At 45.9% G+C, this 18364-nt stretch overlaps 2 protein-coding genes across 3 annotated transcripts in view; one reads left to right on the top strand and one right to left on the bottom strand.

Moving 5' to 3' along the window:
• The window catches only part of LOC137528824 (oocyte zinc finger protein XlCOF6.1-like), a 93090-nt gene extending 88383 nt beyond the window's left edge, over positions 1-4707 (bottom strand). Inside the window, exon 1 of one of the 2 annotated variants that reach the window (XM_068250444.1) lies at positions 4415-4707. The gene's annotated coding sequence lies outside the window, so the exon portion shown is untranslated. The remainder of the gene's footprint in view (positions 1-4414) is intronic. The other variant, XM_068250445.1, reaches the window with a different exon arrangement.
• Positions 4708-5007: 300 nt separating this feature from the next.
• The window catches only part of VARS2 (valyl-tRNA synthetase 2, mitochondrial), a 73702-nt gene continuing 60345 nt past the window's right edge, over positions 5008-18364 (top strand). Inside the window, exons 1-7 of the mRNA XM_068250449.1 lie at positions 5008-5187; positions 7961-8060; positions 9212-9373; positions 10227-10308; positions 11720-11820; positions 14469-14590; positions 16376-16442. Of these exons, the coding sequence (XP_068106550.1) occupies positions 9233-9373; positions 10227-10308; positions 11720-11820; positions 14469-14590; positions 16376-16442 (513 nt within the window). The 5' untranslated portion in view covers positions 5008-5187; positions 7961-8060; positions 9212-9232. The remainder of the gene's footprint in view (positions 5188-7960; positions 8061-9211; positions 9374-10226; positions 10309-11719; positions 11821-14468; positions 14591-16375; positions 16443-18364) is intronic.

Genomic DNA, 18364 nt, shown 5'->3' on the forward strand with positions numbered 1-18364 from the left:
CCTCCTCCTCCCTCCCCCTCTGCCTCTGAAATCTCCGTCTAGTAACCTCCTCCTCCTCCTGCCCAGACTGAGCTCCCATAAGCCCTTGCTACATGGGACTGAGTGCCAAGGCACTGTGAAAAAGCTGTGGGCGAGGCTTGTTTCGTTTATAGGGAATTAGAGTATTAAAACAAAACAAAAAAAGTATTTGGCTTGAGGAATGCCCTATAAACTATAGGAAAGGAACACAATTATGCAATGAGTAAAAGTTTATCTCAGATCCACTTTAAATTCCTGCATGCTGCCTCTGATCTGGACAGGTTTTTTTTCTGCTAGACCAAGTCCAAAGTATGTCTAGAAACACATTCTGCCCGAGAGGGCAAAAGGTCTGTTTTTCCTGGCGGATTACTAAACTAGTTATGGTCAATGAAATGTAAAGAATTCTGAGTTCCAAATAATTTACCAGTAATCTAATTAAAGGGAACCTGAAGCAAGAGGGATATGGAGGCTGTCATATGTATTGTAATCGTTACAGAGTCTGAATTGCACACCTGAAACAAGCATGCAGTAAATCCAGTCAGACTTCAATTCAAGTAGACAGGAACTCCGGCACAGGACAGAAGGAAGACAGATAGAAACCCATCCTGTATGTATAATTGTGACTAAGCACAAGTTGTAATTTGATCCCTCAGCTGTGTCAGCTGCCTGCCAGGGCAGAGATCTAATTGGTAAACACAGGATGTTAACAATAGGTCTTCCATGAAAGCAGAAGGTATAATTATTATTTATTGGATTTATATAGCACTAACATATTAAGCAGCGCTGTACAATACATAGGATTACAGACAATGATAACAGGGGTGACAGCACAATACAAGTAATAGACAATAGATACAATAATACAGGTAATAAGCAATACGATACACAACACAATACAGATAGTAATACAATGCCAGAAACCGAGCAGATTCATTTTAGGAGTCATATCAGCTGTAACAATAGAAATGTTTTTCTTTAAAGATTATTATGCTGGTCTGTATCTTTTAGAGTAGAGGTGAAGTTCTGAGTTCAGGTCTTATAGCTTTCCTGTTAACATCCTGTACTTTCAAATGAGCTTATCTGCCCACAAGAGAAACCGTAACCAAGAATTGAACTTCATCCCAATCAGTAGCCAATACCCCCTTTCACATGAGAAATATTTTAATTTTTACAAACAGATCGTCAGAGGGCTCTGTATGGCTGATATTGTGGTGAAACCCCTCCCACAGTGTGATGTCAGGACCATGGTTCTGTCATCACACTGTGGGAGCCTTGTTGCATTGTGGGAAATAACAACTGTTTCCAACTCCCAAAAAAGCAAGCAGCAGCTACCGTATATACTCGGATACAAGCCGAATTTTTGACCCCCAAAAAGGGGGTCAAAAGTTGGGGGGTCGGCTTGTATGCGAGTCTTCCCTGGTGGTCTAGTGGTGGGTGGTCGGGTGGTCCGCGCCCCGCTCCCCCCCCTCCCCGCTCCCCCCGCGGCCGCTGCTGCTATTACCTTGTTAGACAGCGGCCGCTTCCTAATCCGCGTTCCTCTTCTTCCTCAGAGTGCATCACAGCAGCGCGCCCGGCGCTGCTGCTGTGACGATGCAGGGGGCAGGAAAGAGCGGTTCCCCTGGTAACGGCGATACAGATCGCCGCTATAGGGAGCCGCGCTCTTTCCTGCCCCCTGCATCGTCACAGCAGCAGCGCCGGGCGCGCTGCTGTGATGCACTCTGAGGAAGAAGAGGAACGCGGATTAGGAAGCGGCCGCTGTCTAACAAGGTAATAGTAGCAGCGGCGGCCGCGGGGGGGAGCACTACCCACCTATGCTGGGCACTATACTGGCTAAACTGGGCACTATACTGGCTAAACTGGGCACTATACTAGCCATACTTGGGTACTATACTGGCTAAACTGGGCACTATACTGGCTAAACTGGGCACTATACTGGCTAAACTGGGCACTATACTGGCTAAACTGGGCACTATACTAGCTAAACTGGGCACTATACTGGCTAAACTGGGCACTATACTGGCTAAACTGAGGCACTACCTACCCATACTGGGCACTATACTGGCTATACTGGGCACTTTACTAGCTATACTGGGCACTATACTAGCTATACTGGACACTACCTACCTATACTGGGCACTATACTAGCTATATTGGGACACACTGGGGGGCTGCACCAATCCAGCATTTCCTACCCCTGGCTTATATGGGGGTCAATCATTTTTCCCTGTTTTTTCAGGGAAAAGTTGGGGGGTCAGCTTATATGCGGGTCGGCTTATATGCGAGTATATACGGTACTTTCATTGACATCACCTGCCAGCAGTAAAAATGTCACCATGTGATAAATGTCAGAACGTTAATCAGGGAGAGGAAAGATTTTACAATGAACAAACACTGACTAAATCATCTTGACATAATTATTCTAAAAATTAAGCACTCTTGTTCATTATTATCACTGGAGTTCCTCTTTAAAGGATACCCAAAACGACATGATGAGATAGACATGGGTATGCACAGTGCCTAACACACAAATAAATATGCTGTGTTCCTTTTTTCTTTCTTCTTCTTTCTCTTCCTGAAAGGGTTAAATATCAGGTATGTAAGTGGCTGACTCAGTCCTGACTCAGACAGGAATTGACTACAGTGAGGCCATCACTGATAAGAAATTCCCCTTTTTACCGCTTTCTTGCTCTCAGAAGCCATTTTCAACTAGGAAAGTGTTTTATAGTTGGAATTTCTTATCAGTGAGGGTCACACTGCAGTCACTTCCTGTCTGAGTCAGGACTGAGTCAGCCACTTACATACCTGATATTTAACTCTTTCAGGCAGAGAAAGAAAAAAAGGAACACAGCATAATTATTTGTGTGCGTGGCACTGTACATACACATGTCTATCTCATCATGTCACATGTCACTTCGGGTATCCTTTAACTCACGAGTGATCCGCCAGACAGTCTACTCAACCCCAAAACGAAACTTAAATGCCTAGTACACACCATACAATTTTCTGTTAAGCCCCATCTACACGATACGATTCTTTGAGCGATTGGATTATGATTCTATTTACAATCCGATTAAATTAGACATGTCCGATCGGGATTCAATTCAATTCGATTTGCTATTGCAAAACAATGGCGAATCGAATCCCCATCGCACATGTCTGATTTAATCGGATCGTAAAAAGAATCGTAATCGAATCGTACAAAGAATGGTATCGTGGAGATGGGGCTTTAGATTTTCTGTTAAGGTGGCCATACACTGGTCGATTTGCCATCAGATCGACCAACAGATAGATCCCTCTCTGATCGAATCTGATCAGAGAGAGATCGTATGGCTGCCTTTACTGCAAACAGATTGTGAATAGATTTCAGCATTAAACCGATCACAATCTGTGGAGCTGCCGCTGCCCCCCCCTCCCCCCGCGCATACATTACCTGATCCGGCTGTCGTGAGTCCCCTGGTCTCCGCTGTGTTTTTCTCTGCTCTGGGCTCCAGGGCTGCAGCTTCACTGAACTTCCTGTCCGGGGAAGTTTAAACAGTACAGGGCGCTCTACTGTTTAAACTTCCTGTCGGGACAGGAAGTAAGTGAACCCAGCCGGAACCCGGAACCCAGCGGAGAAGGCGCAGCGGGGACTCGCGACGGCCGGAGCAGGTAATGTATTGCCGCTATCGTTGGTCGTCGGGCATTCAAACGCCGCTATCGACACACTCCCGAACCACCGGCGATCGAGCGAAATCTTCCGCACGGACCGATGGACAGGAACGATTGATTTCGGACGGAAATTGATCATTCTGTCAGCAGTTGCGCAACGATTTCACAGCAGATTCGACCACAGTGATCGAATCTGCTGTATATCGGCGGGAAAATCGTTAGGTGTATGGGCCCCTTTAGATTATTTTTTGTAGACTGGTCATTATCTCTGGTGCATTGTCTTCTGGTTATCTCCTGCTGAAGAGAACAATGCCTAATTGCTAGGCAGATAGATCATTTCCAACAAGTGGGAAATTATCTATCTGGCAGGTAAATCTAATAGAAAATCTAAAGCCCAATCTACATGATATGATTCTTTGTGCGATTCGATTACGATTCTATTTACGATCAGATTAAATCCGACATGTCCAATCGGGACTCGATTCGCTATTGCTTTGCAATGGCAAATCGAATTGAATCGAATCCCGATCGGACATGTCGCATTTAATCAGATCGTAAATAGAATCGTAATCGAAACGCACAAAGAATCGTATCGTGTAGATTGGGATTAACAGAAAATTGTATGGTGTGTACCTAACATCCGATACAAGATCCATATCCAGCACAAATTGACAAACGATCCAGCTGAGACATGCATGTTCCTTATGGAGAGATGATGATAACAATAGTACGCCTGGTGGTGACTCACCCTTCTGCAGCGCTGTGATAGGAGGTCAGGCTGGGGCCCGCTCTAGAATCCCCTCCTATTGATCGCTGCTCACCCGCACCGATCTCCCTCAAGATCTCCCGCTCTGGAATCGTCTGATAATCCTGTCCCCTGAACTAGCGCCCTCTATCTTCTCGTACTGTGGTTGGCTGAGAAGAAGCGTAGGGCTGATAATCAAGCCTTGATATTCGACAACAGCGAGAATCGCGCTTGGTCTGCTGGAGACAGCGATCACAAAATGTAATTGGCTAAAGAGCGTTGAAACGCAGACGACTGCGTCTCAAGCCTCGGTGTGAGCAGAAAATCTGTTCTGTGATTGGTGGAGGAGTTCCTGGAACGCAGGCTGTGCTGTGATTGGTGGAGGAGCTCCTGGAACGCAGGCTGTGTTGTGATTGGTGGAGGAGCTCCTGGAACGCAGGCTGTGCTGTGATTGGTGGAGGAGCTCCTGGAACGCAGGCTGTGCTGTGATTGGTGGAGGAGCTCCTGGAACGCAGGCTGTGCTGTGATTGGTGGAGGAGCTCCTGGAACGCAGGCTGTGCTGTGATTGGTGGAGGAGCTCCTGGAACGCAGGCTGTGCCGTGATTGGTGGAGGAGCTCCTGGAGCGCAGGCTGGATTTCCGGTGTTCTTGTAGCACCTGGAAGAGGACGTGTGACCATCGGTAGACAGAGACAGGCAAAAGCTGCACCAACCTGAGAGCAGAGAAGCCAAGAGTACCTGTCATCTTAGAGATTCCTGAGTGTTAAAGATTTTCCTGGTAATTTGAAAAAAAAATGACACTTTCATTGAAACTGAACAACTTGAGCCTGAAAAAAAAGCATTTTAACTTACCTGGGGTTTCTTGTAGCCTCCTGCAGTTATTCTGTGCCCGCGCTGAAATCCACGACCATGCAGTCATCAAGGGCGACCCTTCAAAGCTGGCTGGCCATGTGCTGCCTCATTGCGTCCCTGTGCATGGCAGCGTTGTGCGCATGCGCCGTAGGGGGAAATTGCTACTGCGCATGTGCAAAATGCTCCCGGTCGATGGATGTACGATTAGTATGGACACGGCTTGAGGCTGCCACGACCGGCCAGCTTTAAGGGAGTTGCTGCTGCTGACTGGAGAGTCGCAGAAGGACGACACGGGCACAGGATGACTGCTGCGTGCTGCTTAACCACTTATGCTATTTGTGGCAGTATATCTATGCCCCGCAGGACTTCAGTTCCTGCCCAGAGGCGTAGATATATGTCTATTGCCACGAACAACTGTCGCTTGCTTCTGTGTGGGTACTTGTCGCGGGTTAGAGGGGAGAGAAAATGAATGGGAACGTAGTTCCCATTCATACATTCCCATTCATATTAAGCTAAGCCCCTGTGTCCAGGATCACCAGCATCAATGAGATGCCTGCATCATTGTATCTTCTGGAGTAACATGTCCACGCATTACTTCCTGTGTAGCGTATTTAAAGTACGCTAATAGGAAATAATGTGCAAGCACATCTTGTTGCAAAATAGTAAAATTACACCTAAATTCATTGTTTGTTTGTTTTTATAAAAAGACCCACCATTACATTTATAATTAACCCCATACTTCCCACCCTCTCCCATAGTTACCTAAATAAATTACACGCAAATTAAAAAAAAAAAGACACAAAAAATACATAAATAGTTACCTTAGGGACTAAACTTTTTTAATATGCATGTCAAGATGGTATATTACTGTTATTTATGAAATTATGGGTTTGTAATTAGTGATGGACGCAAAATTGAAAAAGAAAAGCACCTTTTATTTCCAAATAAAATATTGGTGCCATACATTGTTCTAGGGAAATATTTTAAATGTTTTAATAACCGGAACAAATGGGCAGATAAAATGTGTGGGTTTTAATTCAGGTAGCATGTATTATTTTAAAAATATAATGGCTGAAAATGGAGAAATAATGATTTTTTTTCAATTTTTTTCTTATTTTTCTCGTTAAAATGCAGTTGGAATAAAAGTAATTCTTGGCAAAACTTTCCACCCAAAGAAAGCTTAATTGGTGGTAAAAAAAAAAAATAGTTTCATTGTGATTAGTAGTAATAAAGTTATAGGCAAATGAATAGAAGGAGCGGTGAAAGATTAAAATTGCTTTGGTACAGGAGGAGAAAAAAACCCTCAGTAGAGAAATGACTAAGATTTAATATTTAAAGAGAATCTGTAATTAAAAAAAACCCTCTGGGGGATACTTACCACGGGAGGGAGAAGCCTCTGGATCCTAACGAGGCTTTCCCCATCTGGTGTCCCGGCAATCCAGCGCTGCAGCTCTCGAACCACGGTGATGTGTGGACTCACATGTGCGCAGTATGGATGCGCCCGCTTTTGGAAGTACTCAGGCACACAAGTTCTTCTGAAAACTGCCTGAGGAGTGGTAAAGGTCTGATCAGTGGCGTAGCTAAGCAGCTTTGGGCCCCAGTTCAAGTTTTACTTTGGGCCCCCCAATACATGACAATTGATATGGTGCACCAAAACCTGCCAAGGACAGCCGCAGTGTCAGAGGTGCAAGAATGGGGTGGGGAACAGTTTGTCAATGATTACCACTATTCAAAGCATCTATAGAAGTGATCATTATCAGCACAGGACCATGAAAGACCATTGAGGGAAGGCCCCCTGGCCCAAGGCATCTGGTTCGTTCGCAACCTCTGCATCCCCTATTGCTGTGCCAATGGATCTAATTGACCTCACAGATTGAATAACTTCTATTGAGGATGGTGCAGGATCGATGGGGCGAACTGATAACCGGGAAGGCTCTATAAACAAATGAAATGACGGAATCGTGAGAAAAGTGTATTCAGAGGCTCCCCCTACTGACATAAGAAGGAAAACGTTTTGGGTTTTTTTACGTTTCAGGTTTACTATAACACACACCTCCTTAGACAAGCATATAATCTTTCATAGTTCCGCTTCTGGCTAATACTTACATCAGCAACCAATGTCAGAAGTCCCCGTGTCTCCTCCCCCAGGTTCTCCAACTCACTCTCCTCAGCCTGTAAGCAAAGCCAGGGCTCTCCTCTTAGTGTTCTCATTTTTGTACAATTTTTAACATTGAACAGTCACCTGTATTTATGAATATTTATGAATTATGAATAAATATGTATTATGAATAAATCTGTATTTATGAATATTTCAATATTAGAAAGAGTGGCTAGGCACATCCAGTATAAAAATGCCAACATTTATTGAAATTAAAAACAATCATACAGACCATCATAAGGAGAGAGGGTTACAGCATGATCAGATGTCAACAGCCGTTTCGCAGCACACTTGGGGTGCTTCCTCAGGAGCCTGAAGCTCTGCATTGGGCTAAGAGCACTGCAGTGGGGGACCAGAGCAGGTCCTGTGCGCCACTTTCTTCCATATACATATCTGTATTTATGAATATCTCCATGCCTTTCATTAGCTTTGTTTGCAGTTGTTATTTTCGCTTGCTTTGTTGGAAGTTCTGTTTACACTGTGCATGATCTATGCATGCATTTGTCATCACCTCTGTTGTGTGTATTGCTCTCTGTTACAGCGCCACGGTAGATGATGGATGTTATCAATACTAATATATAATAAAACATGTGCAGCTGCTGAGCACTGGGTGGCCTGAGAATACAGCAGAGTAATCCTAGGTATGTCTGTGTAATTCTTTCTCTTAAAATACAGAGATTATGTTTTTTTCATGTTTTGGCAGCCTCCATATTCTACTCACTTCAGTTGTCCTTTAACCATTTTCGGACCAGCAGTCTCTGCCTCCTTAAAGAGAACCCGAGGTGATTCTAACTATGCTAACAGCACACAATTGCTTCCCCAATCCCCCCTAAGGTCCCCCTTCGCTCTGCTTTGCCCCATAAATAATCAGCCGAGCTGTCGACACACAGCGTGTCGCAGCCGGCTATTTACCTCTGTAAGTGTCAGTCTCGCTGCTCCCCCCACCTCCTCCATAGCTCTGGTCCCTGCCTGCGTCTCTTCCCTCCCCGCTGATTGGAGGGAAGGGACGCAGGCAGGGACCGGAGCTATGGAGGAGGCGGGGGAAGCAGCCGAGACTGACACAGAAGTAAACAGCCGGGCACAGCTCCGCTGATGATTTATGGGGCATAGCAGAGCGCAGGGGGGGCTTAGGGAGGATTAGGAAAGCAACAGAGCAGGGCAGTATATGCAGACCCAGCCTCTGTGTGCTGTTAGCATTGTTAGAATCACCTTGGGTTCTCTTTAAGGACCAGAGACTGCTGGAACACCGAAGCGGCGGAAAACGGTGCTTCCCAACGAATCTTCGTTGGTCACCCCGCTCGCTCATTGCCGCAAGCGCCTCTCTCTGCCGTCGCTATGACAGCAGAGCTCAGTGCGCAGGACAGGAGCCGCTTTCATTGGCTTCTGACCCTGTCAATCAGTGTAAGCTAATGACAGAGCCAGGAGCCAATGAAAACGGCTCCTGTCCTGCACACAGCGCTCTGCCATCATATAGAAGGCAGAGCGAGTCATCTGCGGCAGGAAGAAAGCAGTGCGATCAGCGAGATCGGCGAAACAGCGCAGTGACGGGTTTTGAAATCTACGTCCTGTCCGATCTGCACTGTCACATGCAGAATGTAGATTTCAACTGCATCAATCCTGGAATGGTTAATACTGGGACTGTAAATATACATGTTTATCTCATCATATGTGTATTATTTTATTAATTACATCTGTGATACGAATAGCCGAGCAGCATCTTTTGTTTACACTAATAACCATCAAAATTCTCCTAAAAATATCATTGACAGTCCTCGCCCATTCACACCTCTAGGTCTCCTCCCTCTTCCATGCCATGCTCCGCCTCCTTTCTGACACTGGGCAACGTGTGGCTGGAAGAACGCCCTGCAGGGGTGTTGCCAGCATCACAGAGCGAATCAAGCGAGATGAGAGGCGACAGCGTAAACGGACGCAGCAGGAAGAGGGCGCTGCTCAGGTGAGGCATTCATCGATTTACATTAGGGATTATACTTGCAAGCATCTATGTCTTTTGATTTGAACCTGTGAGTATTCATTCCCGTGTAGTCTTGCCCTTTTATGAGCCCACTGTGGTTTCTCCTATTCAATTTACAGCGTGAGAGGGAGGCAACTGGTATTGTTTAACCCTTTAGCAGCCAATTTATTTAGAGGCGTGCAAGTGCCTCAGACCAGTTTATTTCCGCACGTTTTATTTCTTCTTTGTTACACTTCTTAGCTTCTAATTAGTACTGCTGTAATGTGTATTTGTGGCCACTCGTCACTAGAGGGCAGTGTGAGACAATAACAGAGACAGACTTCTGCTTTCAGCTTCTATATTTTCTGCTAGCAAGGAGAGATCAAAACATTCCAAGAATTTACAGCACGAGATCTGCCAAACGGAGGTCAAAAGCAGTGCACAAGATGACTATTGAAGCTGCTAATGAGATTAGTGGAAATAAAGATGGCTGCCTGCCTATCCCTCTCAGTTCTGGTGTCCTTTAAAATGTCACCCGTTTTTTTGCAATCATGACAACAATATATTGTTTGGAGTATAGCTTGAACAGTCCTGGAGTAATATAGTTTAAACCCTTTATATTATTATATTTAGTATTTTTTTAGCTCTGACATGTTCTGTAGTGCTTTATAGAGTACACAGTCTTGTCATTAACTGTCCCTCAGTGGAACTCCTAATCTGATCCCTACCATAGTCATATGTCCATTGTAGTCTAGGGCCAATTTTTAGCCCAATTAACTTATTTGTGTGTTTTGGGATGTGGGAGGAAACTGGAGATGTGAAGTGTTTTTTAACTGATTATCTTTTCATATAACAGGTTTCAGAAGTTAAAGGCCAGAGCTGGAAAGAGAAAGAAGTGATCAGCTATGAAATCTCTACAGTGCCAGGAGACCGGAAAGGTTGGCTGGAAGGGTTTAGCTTCGGAGGGCTCGATCCAAGCGGACATTTTTGGACCTGCAGCCTGGGAAAGGTTGGGGGGGGGGGGGGACTCACTGTACGGAGAATACAGGGGAGGAACAATAAAAGTCAGTTGCTAGTGATCCAACATGTCAAATCACAAATACATCATCAGTGCCAAAAGAGAAAACTCTACTGACACTAGATTTCCTAATAGCCTTTCCAGGAAATATCTTTTTGGTCAAAGAAAATCTACTGGGTATGCACAGCTTAAAGAGAATCTGTACTCTAAAATTCTTTCAATAAAAAGCATATCCTTCTATTCCTTATGTTCTCCTGTGCCCCTCTGTGCTGTTTCTGCCACTCCCTGCTGCAATCCTGGCTTGTAATTGCCAGTTTTATGCAGAGTTTACAAACAAAAAACATGGCTTCTAACCACTCTGAGAACAGCTTACTGTGTGACTCATACAGAGCTTTGAGAGGGTGTGTAAAGCTTCTGCCAATGACAAGCAGTGCTGCACATTCCACACATTCCAGCCTGAGCCCGACAGAGACGACAGAGGAAAGGAGATACGATTTATCACAGAGACAGTGCAACTAGGAAAGGCTGCAGTAAGACACACTAGAACAGCAATAGGAACTTATAGGACAGAAGAAATAAGGCTCAAAATTTTGTTACAGAGTCTCTTTAAGGAAGATGTTATAGTTTACTTTTTTATGTACTTTAGGGAGTGATGGGGAGTAGGGGTAAATAGATATCTATACAGTGGCATTTTTTTTTTGTAAAGTGTTCCAAAGCTCTGTAACACCCCCCACCTGCTTTTCGTGCCAGGTTCCAGTTGGGCAGCCACGGCCTAATTGGTGGTTGCTGAGCTGGGGTGGCCACAGAGCTTCAGAAGTCTTTGGGGGAAAAATGCCACTGCCGCTTTATAAAAAGGAGGGGCGGAGTTTCTGTCACTAAAGAATTATGGGTAATTAACCCTACCACCCATCCTTGCAGCAATAATAGAGAGCTTTACATTGTAGGCATTCTAATCTACAAGAAAAGTGGTGTTAACAGAATTATGATCAGAGCTTATCCTGGTTAGTTCTGTATATGTGCTATGGGCCGCTATCTATCTGCTCTGATCGCCGCTGTTGGCTCTGCATAACTTGCTTGTGGCTGGATAGTGTAATGGTTAAGGGCTCTGCCTCTGACACAGGAGACCCGGGTTCAAATCTTGACTCTGCCTGTTCAGTAAGCCAGCACCTATTCAGTAGGAGACCTTTGGCAAGTCTCCCTAACACTGCTACTGCCTATAGAGCGCGTCCTAGTGGCTGCAGCTCTGGCGCTTTGAATCCGCCAGGAGAAAAGCGCAATATAAGTGTTATTTGTCTTGTCTTGCTTGTCCATATATGTCCTTACATTTCCAGATACAACCTGTCCGCTCCCTGCTTCCTACAGCCCCCGCTATGTGGAGGCTGCCTGGTATCCATGGTGGGTGAAGCAAGGTTTCTTCAAGCCAGAGTACCAGGTGAGCATTGTGCAGGACTTGCGTTTGGTCTTTTTACTTCATAGAATATATTACATATCAGAATGCAAAGTCATTGGCTACTCAGTAAGCTCTTTTGCCTCTTAAAGGAAGTCTTAAGTAAAAAAAATAAATAGCAGTTTAACTTACCTGGTGCATTTTGCAGCCCCTGGCAGTCATCCTTTGCCTGTGCTGTCCTTCCGCAACCCTCTGGCTGGCCACACGCCTCCTCATCTCGTCCCCATGCACAGCAGCGTTCTGCACATACGCAGTATCACTACTGTAAAATCACTACTGTGCATGTGCAGGACGCTGCAGACAATGGGAGCGCAATCAGGGTGCATGTGGCTTGAGGCCACACATAAGCAGTAGCCTGGGACTGGCCATGACTGGCCAGCTTTGAGGGGGGCGTCGCTGTTGCTGGCTGGAGGGTCATGGAAGGACGGCATGGGCACAGGATGACATAATTGCAGGGGGCTGCAAGAAACCCCAGCTAAGTTTTTTTGTTTTTATTTTACTTAAAGTGAATCCGAAACCTATTTAAAGAGACTCTGTATAAAAAAAAAAAAAAAAAGTCCCCTGGGGGATACTTGAGAGGGGGAAGCCTCACGGTCCCAATGAGGCTTCTGCCATCACTGTAGCTGCAGGCAATCCAGCGCTGGCTCCCTCAAATCCTCCAGCAATCCTCCCCAACAAGCCTGACAAGGCTGGATATATTTACCTTGCCGGGATCCAGCGCAGGATCGTGGAAGGTAAATATTTACATCGCCGCATTTCGGGGGACCCTGGCAGGATAAGGGAGGAGGACGGGGGAAGCCTCGTTAGGATCCAGATCCTTCCCCCTCCCGAGGTAAGTACCCTCCAGGGGACATTTTTCTTAATACTGGATTTCTTTAAATACTTGATTTTACCTGCTATTTGTGTTAAGGAATATGACCAGTGCCGAAACTCTGCATTCCCGCGGCAGAACGAGGGCTTTATACCCTCCTAATCCCCGGGGCAAAAATCGGGGAGTGCTTCCTGGTAGAGGCAGAGCTTTGCGCTGTAGCTCTGCCTCTACTGGAGTCAATCTCCGCCGATCGACGATTCTCCCCGCCCCTCTCATTCTTCTTTTACTGAGAGGGGCGGGGACAGGCAGACTCCAGTAGAGGCAGAGCTACATCACAAAGCTCTGCCTCCCTGGGCAGCAAAATGTACGACCTGGCAAGTCGTGGAATTTTGCCCCGGGATTTGGGGGGTATAAAGCTCTCGTTCTGCCGCGGGAATGCAACGTTTCAGCACTGGTCGTATTGCTTATGGTAAACAGCAGGTAAAAACAAGTATTTCAATTGGCTTCAGACTCTCTTTAAGTAAACCTTTTAGGAAAACAGGACTAGTCTAGATATTGTAGACCACTCAGGTCTTATCAATTGCTTCTCACAGGATGTCATCAGATTTCAATAGTTTTGGGCTGCATTCGATTGCCCACATACCCTAAATGTGAATTCATCTGTAAAGTCATTTAGAGACTTAAGATAGCTTTCATGATCATCCCAAAAAATCTTTAATGATTGCTTCAGTTGACTGTTTGCAAAACATGCTTGCTGGGATCTCTATTAACCACTTAAGGACTACGATATTTGTGGCTGATCTGTGCTGCGTGGGCTCTCCAGCCCGCAGCACAGATCATGATTGTGGCAGGGCGATCAGACTTCCCCCCCCCCCCTTTTTTTCCCCTCTAGGGGGATGTCCTGCTGGGGGGGTCTGATCGCCGCCGCTCTGTGTGGCCAAGCGGGGGGGGGGGGGGCTCGGCTCCTCAAAGCCCCCCTCCGCAGCGATATACCTCCCTCTCTTTCCGTCCCTCTCCCTCTGGCTATGGGCGGCACAGGATGGCGATCCGTCCTGTACCGCCTCTGATAGGCTTTAGCCTATCAGACGGCGGCGATCCCCGGCCAATCAGAGGCCGGGGATCATCGATCTCCTTTATGGCGCTGCTGCGACAGCAGCGCCGTATGATGTAAACACGGGATTTCTTCCCCGCGTGTTTACAATTAGCCTGCGAGCCACGATCGGAGGCTCGCAGGCTGTTCACGGAGACACCCTCCGTGAACTGACATGGAACGGAACCACCACTTCGACCTGCCGACGCCTATCGGCGTTAGGCGGTCGTTAAGTGGTTAAAGGACAACTATAAAAATCAACCGAAATTTTGAGGCCGGTTTTACACTTATTTTTTGCATTGCGGTGAGGATGAGATGTTCCTGCCGTATCTTACCGCAACACAAAAAATGACAACCGCGTGACCCTGTGGCACATCGGCGTGTGTGATCTCCTGTAAAACCCCGCCCCAGGACTTGATGCCTTTCGGCGTTAGGCGGTCTTGGGGCTGCCACCCTCCCAACGCCAATCGGCGTTAGGTGGTCGGGAGGAGGTTAAAGAATTACAAAGATTCATGTGTGCCCACGCTCATAAGAGGATCTATGCTGCATCGTATGTTGCGGTTGGTATGTATTGACAAAGCAGCTGATTGTGGAATGCCATGCTGACCTTTTGCCCTCCATAGATGCCTATGCTTTATCTATAGCTTTGGGGGATCAGTAGGAATAGCCGCATGCTGCCTTCCTAAATATTACAATCTTGATAAATCTTAATCAATATTCCTGTCTCCGCAGAGCCGCCTCCCACATGCTACCCCGGAGGTCTTTTCTCTCTGCATCCCTCCCCCAAACGTCACCGGCTCCCTCCACCTGGGACACGCCCTCACTGTGGCTATAGAGGACTCCCTTGTGCGCTGGTGAGCCAATAGTTTGTTTCTAAGTGTTTATTGCTATGTAAGGGCAGGGGTGCTGCTAAGGTTTTTGTGGCCCATAATTTATCCCCCCCCCCTCCTGAAAGGTCCTTTATTCCATTATAATAGGAAGCCAAAGGTGCCTCCCAATAGGTAGACATATAGTTCAGGTAGAAGCCAAAGGTACACCTCCCCCAGTATAGAGTAGCCAGATGTTCTCCCATATAGGTAGCCACCCCAAGTATAGGTAGCCAAAGGAGCACCTCCCCCCAGTATAGGTAGCCCATGAGTCCCCCCCAGTATAGATAGCCACCTCCATATAGATAGCCAAAGGTTACCCCCCCCTTCATTGGTGTCAGTGGAGGTATGTAGCGTCCTTCTGGCTCCCTATCCCCAACACTCACACACCTGCAGATCGGCAGTGAGCTGTAAAGAGGAGATCAGGGCGCAGTAACTGTGCAGCACACTTCAAATGCAGGAAATAAGCAGTGACCTCACTTCCACATCTGTAGTGTACTCCATGGTTACAGTGCCCTGCTCTCCCCTCTGTTCATGTTGACGCTGATCTGAGGTCTGTGTGTGAGTGACAGGGAGGCAGGGACTGCCATACAAATCACAGACAGGGAGCCTCCTGCTGTGATGAGGTCCGCTTGGTTTGGGCTTAGCTGCACCCCTGTGTAGGCGGGGGGGGGTGGGGGATTCATTATTATTAATTAATAGGTAAGATTAATTTTGGTGGGTAAGTTGTATGGCCGTGCAATAAACCATTCACCTCAAGGGTTTTTAAAAATAAATAATGAAAATGTATTTCCTCTTTCTCTGCGAAGGTGTATAATAGGGTATTTGGATGTGGTTTTACGTTTTGGCCACAAGATGGAGATACAAAGTTAGTGTGTTCTAAAAATAGAAACAGAACCAAGTGTTTATATTTGTGTAAATACAGGGACTAGATACTTTTGCTCAGTGGTCATCAAACTAAGGCCCGCGGGCCGAATGCGGGCCCCCGAGGTTTTTTTCAGTGGCCCCCCCCAAACCAAAATGTATAACTTATAGATGTGGCCCACTGCACCTTTAAATATCAGCAGCTCGCATATAGAATAGCAGTGCTGGCATCACCCATCCACATACTGTAGAAGCCAGTGAGCAGTAATTCACTGGCTTCCAATTCTGCATCAGGTGACACTGCTGTCCTACTGTACGGCAGGTTGTCACCTGGGTATGCTTCACTGTCTGGTGCACAAAGATGTTCTTGGGGCGCCGCATGACTGGATGGCTGCTGCTGGGAGTTCTCCTCCAGGCATGGTTAGGGGGAATTAATACCTAGATTCAATGTAATGTTTTTCATCACTTTATGTATGTTCCGGCCCCCCCAGCAGTCTGAAGTATGTTGACCCGGCCCTTCACCGAAAACGTTTGGGGACCTCTGCCCTTGTTGGTGGTGGTCAAGTAGTTGGCTGTGCAATGCTGAATTGTAAAAAATGGCCTGGTCACTGGGAGGGGGGGGGGGGGGGGGGGGGGGGGCTTTTATAAACCTGTGGTTCTCGAGAGGTTAATTTAGGAAACCTTTAATACAACAATCCATGATTGGCTATCAGATACCTTTTTAATATCATTTCAGGTGAAGGGATCTGAGTGACTCCAGTGTAAATTAATCTGTAAATTAAAGTGTAAATGGCTAAAGAATAAAATTAATATCTTTATTCTGTGATGTGCTGTACAGAAACGGGGTTCTTTTTTTTTTTTTTTTCAAGTTTATTTAGGAACAATGTTTGAGTCTTAACTTTTTTCCAGGAGAAGAATGCTGGGCCAGAAGGTTCTGTGGGTGCCTGGATCAGACCATGCTGGTATCGCTACACAGGTGAGCTATGAACTTCCCGCCTCATTCATGTACAGTGACAGCTACTATTCATTACATAGTTATTTGGGTTGAAAAAAAGTCATCTGTCCATCGAGTTTAACCAGACAATATGGTACAAAATTTACTTGCACCATTACATATCCCTGATGATCCAGAGCAGTGGTGCCCAACTCCAGCCCTTGAGGGCCATATCCATGCCAGTGTTTAAGATGGACAGAGAAATAGCAAACGTGTTCTGCTTGGGGATCCACACCTTTCCTAATTCAGTCCCATGAATAAAATTGAGCTGTGCCAAAAATGTGTGAGGATCTTGGCCCTTGAGGACTGGAGTTGGCATGTCTGATCCAGAGGAAGGCAAACAACCCTTACAAGGCTTGGACCAATTAGCCCTAAAAGGGAAAAAAAAATCCTTCCAAACTCCCTGGATCAACTCAGCTGGGAATTACATAGTTATTATAGCCATTAAAGCAAGGAAAGCATAAAAGACATCTTTAAATTCAGATGTAGAATTTGCCAAAACTACTTCATGTTGTAATACCTTCCACAATTACTCTTACTGTAAAGAACCGCTTTCTAAATAGATAGCAAAAACGTTTTCCTCCATACGCAGATTATGTCCCGTAGTGCTTTGCTCAGGCTTGGGGACAAAAACTCATCTGCCAAGATTTTATATTGTCCTCTGATGTACAGTTGGATGCAAAGTTTGGGCTATCTTGTTAATCGTCATGATTTTCCTATATAATATGTTGGTTGTTATAAAAAATGTCAGTTATATATCATATCGGGGGACACACACAGTGATATTTGAGAAGTGAAATGAAGTTTATTGGATTTGCAGAAAGTGCGCAATAATAGTTTAAACAAAATTAGGCAGGTGCATAAATTTGGGCACCACAAAAAAGAAATGAAAACAATATTTAGTAGATCCTCCATTTGCAGAAACTACAGCCTCTAAACGCTTCCAGCAGGTTCCAATGAGAGTCTGGATTCTGGTTGAAGGTGTTTTGGCCCATTCCTCTTTACAAAACATGTCTAGTTAATTCAGGTTTGATGGCTTCCGAGCATGGACAGCTCACTTTAACTCACACCACAGATTTTCAGTTATATTCAGGTCTGGGGACTGATATGGCCATTCCAGAACGTTGTACTTGTTCCTCTGCATAAATGCCTTAGTGCATTTTGAGCAGTATTTAGAGTCGTTGTCTTGTTGAAAGGTCCAGCTTCAGCTTTGTCACTATTCCTGGACATTGGTCTCCAGAATCTGCTGATACTCAGTGGAATCCATGCTTTCCTCAACTTTGACAAGATTCCCAGTCCCTGCACTGGCCACACAGCCCCAGAGCATGATGGAACCACCACCATATTTCACTGTAGGTAGCAGGTGTTTTTCTCGCAATGCTGTGTTGCTTTTCCTCCATGAATAACGCCCCTTGTTATGCCCAAATAGCTAAATTTTAGTTTCACCAGTCCACAGCACCTTATTCCAAAATGAAGCTGGCTTGTCGAAATGTGCTTTAGCATACCTCAAGCAGCTCTGTTTGTGCTGTGGGCAGAGAAAAGGCTTCCTCTGCATCACTCTCGCATACAGCATCTCCTTGTGTAAAGTGCGCCGAATGGTTGAACGATGCACAGTGACTCCATCTGCAGCAAAATGATGTTGTAGGTCTTTGGTGCTGGTCTTGGGATTGACTCTGACTGTTCTTACCGTTCGTCGCTTCTGTCTATCCAAGATTTTTCTTGGTCTGCCACTTCGAGCCTCAACTTGAACTGAGCCTGTGGTCTTCCATTTCCTCAATATGTTCCTAACTGTAGAAACAGCCAGCTGAAATCTCTGAGACAGCTTTCTGTATCCTTCCCCTAAACCATGATGGTGAACAATCTTTGTCTTCAGGTCATTTGAGAGTTGTTTGGAGACCCCTATG

This window comes from Hyperolius riggenbachi, chromosome 8, assembly GCF_040937935.1.
Source record: "Hyperolius riggenbachi isolate aHypRig1 chromosome 8, aHypRig1.pri, whole genome shotgun sequence".
Taxonomy (NCBI): Eukaryota; Metazoa; Chordata; class Amphibia; order Anura; family Hyperoliidae; genus Hyperolius; species Hyperolius riggenbachi.